Genomic DNA, 5689 nt, shown 5'->3' with positions numbered 1-5689 from the left:
AACTGGAATTAGAGAAACTAGAGCAATGGAGATTGAGGGGCAACTTGCTAGGAGTTTACAAAATTATGAGTGGCATGGACAGAGTAGATAGTCAGAAACTTTTTCCCAGGGTGGAAGAGTCAATTACTAGGGGACATAGATTTAAGGTGAGAGGAGAAAACTTTAGAGGAGATGTGCGGGGCAAGTTTATTACGCAGAGTGTCTGGAATTCACTGCCAGCGGACGTGGTGGAAGCAGGTACAATAGTGGTGTTTAAGAGGCAGCTTGACAAATACATGAATAGGATGGGAATAGAGGGATTCAGACCCTGGAAGTGCAAAATGTTTTAGTTTGACAGGCAATATGATCGGCACAGGCTTGGAGGGCCAAAGGGCCTGTTCCTGTGCTGTACTTCTCTTTGTTTTTTTGTTCTTTGAAATCTTATGAGAACTTAAGAAATAGGAGCAGGAATAGACCTTGAGCCTGTCCTGCCATTCAATATGATCAAGGCTGACCTTGTCCCTCAACGTTGCTATTCCACTGGCTGCCATATCCTTCAATTCCCTGAAAGACTAAATATTCTGCCTATCTCAGCCTTATAATATATTTGACAATGGATTTTGCACAACCCCCTGGGGTACAGAAGTCCAAAGATGCATAACTTCTGAGAGAAGAAATTTCTCCTTCTCTGAGTTATAAATGATTGACACTGTATAATATTGTACTAACTATTCCCACGATGCTTTCCCACTGTGACATTTCCTACTTCACCCACTTTCTTTTCCAGGAATAGATCCAACAGGAAACATAACTATCAAGAACATTCTCCTGGGCATGCTTCAGAAATTTCTGACCTTCTCTTCCCTATCTACAAGAGAATCTGCAGATAACGATCAAATGAGGCTGGGACTCAATAAAATCTCATTTATTTCAGATTGATTTAACAATGTGTTTGAACAAATCAAGTCAGCATCATAGGATTTCAGAAATGTATCATACTCCTGAAAGACCCGATATTTGAGCTGTAGCCGCCCCAGTCACCGTATCTCCTGTATTCACTGGGTCTCGGGAAATACTGTCGGCCTCTGTAGTTGGGATGTTCATAGAAGATCCAGTCGTCCATCGCATGGCAGGAGTGAATGTCATGGTAACAGAAAAGATCGTAGACAGATGGACAGTCCGCCATGAATTCCATCAACTGTCCTCCAAAGTCAAGCCTCTCGTAAATCCTCATTCTGTAGGAGTTACTACTGAACTGGAATGGGAAGGGAATCATGTCAGTACAATCTTTGAAAGCCACAAAATGGACAAAAAATTATCACAGTTATAAAGCTATTCAAAGGTTTGGAGATAACTTATAGTTTTCAGTAGATTTTACTAGTTGCTGAGCAAGATGCTCAGTGTATGGGAAGTATTCTGGGACATCTTTAGTTACATTGGGTAACGATTTCTAATTAGACAGCAGTGTTGAATTCATGTATCATCTTCATGATGAAAGACAAATGAACATTCCACTGGTGGCCTTCTCAACTACATGTACTTAATCAATTTTAATGGAAACTAAGCATTGATTGATTGCAACTTATATTTAACAAAGCCCTTTAGAAAGATGGGTATATTTTAAAATGCCCCAGAGTTTTATGGAAGCTGTTCCTCATGATTGTCCAGAAATGAGTGAATGACATGGTGAATATTTCTTTATTGAGAGAAAAATTAAATTGACAGGAATATCTCAGCATGTACAACATTATAAAGTTAGCTGCCGTTTAGTGACAAACCAACCACTGTGGTATTGGAAGTTGAAATGCTTAATAGTCTCATCAATATAAAAAGTATAATAAATAAAACAAATGTAAAACTTACAAATGGGTAGGAGTGACATGAGCCGATGCAGTTATTGAATCCCATCCAGCGCTGGTAGTCAGTGTATTCTCCCCTGCTCAGAACATACTGGTATCCCATGTAATTAGGTGTCACATACACCACCCACCAGTCACTCTCAACACGGATGTAGTTACAGCGGCTAAAGTAAGGGGACAGGTCAGCACAGTCACTACTGCACTCATAGTGCCGTCCCTGGAAGTTCCTGTCCTCGTAAAAGATCTAGAGAAAAATAATTCCTTCAGGTAGCATTTCTGCAAAGCAGTAAAATAATATACCAATATTGTTCAATAAAATCCTACCTTTTCCATTTTGCTCAGAGTGATCCTATGACTGCGATGAAGGAGAGAGGAGCTGGACTATTTATAAATCCATCTGAAAGAGCAAAATGGCAAAACACAATGGCAGTGAAATCACCACAGACCCTATATAAGCAAAATAGTCCCTGATACCTTATGTTTTTTGTTGCAAAGGTTCATTACTTTACCACACTGCATTCTGGACACGTTGTATTGGTTCAGCTGCACATAGTTACTGAATGGATAATGTATTGTCAAACAATTGGTCTTCACCTTATAATCTTAAAAAGAAAGTCCACAGTTTATTTTATCAGATTAAATTATTACACCACGAGAGCCATGAGATTGTGATGTACGACTAACGAGCGCCCATTGCTTACAATGCAGGAAGCACACAACCTTTATGCTGTGGATATTTTACATGACTGCAGTGTGCAGCCAGCACTCAGTATATTTTGAGTGGCTGTTTACCTGAATAGGAGATGCAAAATTGTGAGAAGTTAGCATGTATTGAAGCTAGCCTGCACTAATAAAGATTAATTGTACATCCTAAAGTGGCATTGTATTTTAACTGAGGCAGGTGCTGGAAGTGGCTGGGGAAGAGTGTCTGACCTTCAGAAAAAGTGGCCAGAGCTGGGATTTTCTGTCCCTGTCTGCAGCGGGCATCATAGCAGGTGGGAGCGGAAAATATCGAGAGGTTACAAAAATCAGTTTCACATTGTAAAACCAGTTTGCAATCATCCGCTCCACCCATCAATAACGGCCGCATTTCCTGCCGCTGCATATCGGGAACCTAATTTCAAGAAATTAGAATATGATTATAAGCCCTGCTCACCAGAATCATACCCCCACACTGGATCATCTGGGCACGTCAGTATGATTGCGTGCCGATGTGTTTCACAACTGTACATAAGCAACATGCACCTGGCGAGCTACACTTTGTTCAGAACTTCGAGGTTTGTTTGCCTACCTGGCTTTGGGCAGTACTTGCAGTCATCAGCGCCAGGCTTCACAGACAGCACCCACATCACTTTTAGGAGGCCTCATGGGTAGGTCTCTACCTACCAGACCAACCATAAAGCAGGGGTTGCTTTTCAATGGCTGCAGGGCTAGGGCTTGCTTGGGGAAGGGGGAGAAGTGGCCTTGGGCAGGGAAGAGGTTGCAGGGTGGGTGCAATTTTGGGGAAGTGGGGATCGATCTGTGTGAGTGGCCTCAAGAAGGTGAGGGCTGAGGAGGCAGTGTCCAGAGGAGATGAGGCCAGATGGAGATGTGACGACGTATGAGAGAGTGAGTGGTGATGTCTCTTGAGCTGGCAGTGAGTAAGATGCCAGTGAATGGGTGATGGCCTTATGAGTGTGTGAGTTTAGAGTGATGAGAAGATTTCCTTACCCTGGCGGCATGGATGAGATCATTCATCCTCTTTCTGCACTGGATGGCGAACCTCTTCTGTGAAGCATTGGCACTGACCACCACTGCCACCGCCTCACAAGCTGAAATGGTGAGATTGCTGGACCTCCGGCCAGAATGGGGCTGGAGGGCGTCACGGCAGGCCCCCAAAAGGCATTCCAGTGATGGGTCACTGAGCTCTTCTTGGCTTTCAGGGCCATGCCTTCACTGGTGCAGTCCTGGACTGCAAGCATTGAGAACTGCGTGTGCAACTGCAGTTTAGATATGGCCCCTGGAGTGAGGAAACAGTGACATAACAGCGTGCTGGGTGAGTCAGAGGCTGGCGCCAGCGAGACAATGTGTTTCCTGTGGCTTCATAATTAATGATGCGGAAAGCGGGTGATACAGCGCAAAAACCCACCCTTGCAGCATGCTGGAAAAATGTCTTTTTTCATGCCCGCCATGTACTTAGTGCAATTCAGGAAAAATTCTGGCCCGTATAGCACAAAAGTGGAAAGAACAGGCTCAAAGGTTCTCCTACACAGAACTGAAGGCCTTGATGCAAGGGGTGGACAGGAGAAGTGCTGTAGCCACAGTGCTGTTCTCACCATGGGCAGGAAGTGGTAAAAAGTGCATTCCCACTAATCATAGCAGCCCCAGAGCCATTTAACTCCCTGATTGGCTGGCAGCTCTATAGTCCCAGCAGCACCAGTGGCAGCAGTGATCAGGACTGGGGCTACAAGCAGTAGCCAGATTCTAAGTCCTGGAGTCTAGGAATAGATAAGTGTGAATGATCTCATGGCGGGGAGGAGAGATGAGGCCTGAGTTTGGCAGGGGGGTGATGATGGGAAAAGGTATGGGGGTCTTGATGGTAAAGATGGGGGCAAAGGGAGCACCCACGGAGGACAGACCTTGGGTGGTATGGGTGTCCAGTATGGAAAGGGGGCCCACCCCCTCCCACGTGAGGCCCGAGCAGAGTGGCCTGCCAGGCAATACCCCCTGCCCCTGAACTCCTCCGGCCAGCTTCCCAATTGAGGTCAGATGGGAAACAACCTATAAGTGGGCAATAATCATCCACTTAAGGGTCTCAACTGGGGCAAGGGCAGGTGGCCTTAGGCCTAACCTGCACCATGTAAAATTGTGGACAGTTCAGGGGTAGGCAGGAAGATGGCACATTCTGAGACTGCAGATCTGCCTGCAACACATGATGGATTTCTGTGAGCACCTCCTTAATGTAACAGAGATGTCACACACACTTTTCCTCATGTAGTTTGAGATAGGAGAATTGCTGTCTGAAAACCCCAGATGGAAATGGCCTTCTGCTGGGAGCCCTTCTTCCCCTTCCTCCTCCAGTCTCTTTGAGGGGTTTGTCCTGCTGTGTTGCCTCTGTCCATTTTCCCTGCCATGGTGCAAGCTGAGAGGAATAGAAACTACAGCACTGATGATGAGGAGTAAGTGATGTGAACATAACACTTAAAATGGGAACCAAGGCTTTCATCATATACCATGATTTCCTGTATTCTTCACCAACTTTAAGCAGCAGTACACACCTCCCAACACTTTAACAAACTTAGCAATAGCCAGTAGAAATCAATCAGGTTGATGGTCACTTTGAGCAGAGGTGGTGTTGGGCTCTTCCTGCTGCCAGTTGCATATTCAGCTGTGCGAAAATGAAGAGAGGACGATAGTTGAAATATTAAGTTGAAAATCTCACTGCTTGAGTTAAATCAGTATCACAAGCTGACTTATATCACAATCCCCCAATTCTGCATACTTTTGACCCACACTCCTAAAGCTAGTGCTAATGCCCTGCCAAAAATGGCACCTGGCATAGCTCACATCAGAGGTGGGCAAGCACGGCCATTTGGATGGTGAAATGATACCTATAGCACTTGATTTACAGGCACTACACAACCAAATTTTGCACCCAGGATTTTAATGTGGGAAAACATCTGAAAATGCTTCACTTTGGGAAAAAGAATTGAGAATGAAACACCATCAGAAAAATTAGAGAGGAGGCCAGAAATTTTATGGGAAAAATTGTCTTTAAGCAGACATTTTAATAGGTCCAGAGAATGGAAGGATAGGGACTTGGCGAGAGAATGCCACAGAATAACATTGCAGTAAATACAGTCATTCTTTGA

At 44.6% G+C, this 5689-nt stretch overlaps 1 protein-coding gene across 1 annotated transcript; it reads right to left on the bottom strand.

Moving 5' to 3' along the window:
• Positions 1–961: 961 nt before the first annotated feature.
• Positions 962–5377, bottom strand: LOC121284705 (gamma-crystallin S-1-like). The gene is made up of 5 exons (XM_041200260.1): positions 5320–5377; positions 5116–5205; positions 2313–2440; positions 1843–2082; positions 962–1234 (listed from the first exon to the last, which is right to left on the bottom strand). Exons 1-5 carry the CDS (start codon positions 5375–5377, stop codon positions 962–964), a joined length of 789 nt encoding a protein of 262 aa, XP_041056194.1.
• Between the last annotated feature and the right edge of the window lie 312 nt (positions 5378–5689).

The sequence above is a fragment of the Carcharodon carcharias genome, chromosome 12 (assembly GCF_017639515.1).
Source record: "Carcharodon carcharias isolate sCarCar2 chromosome 12, sCarCar2.pri, whole genome shotgun sequence".
Lineage (NCBI taxonomy): Eukaryota > Metazoa > Chordata > Chondrichthyes > Lamniformes > Lamnidae > Carcharodon > Carcharodon carcharias.
This window is presented reverse-complemented; position numbering and strand designations above follow the sequence as displayed.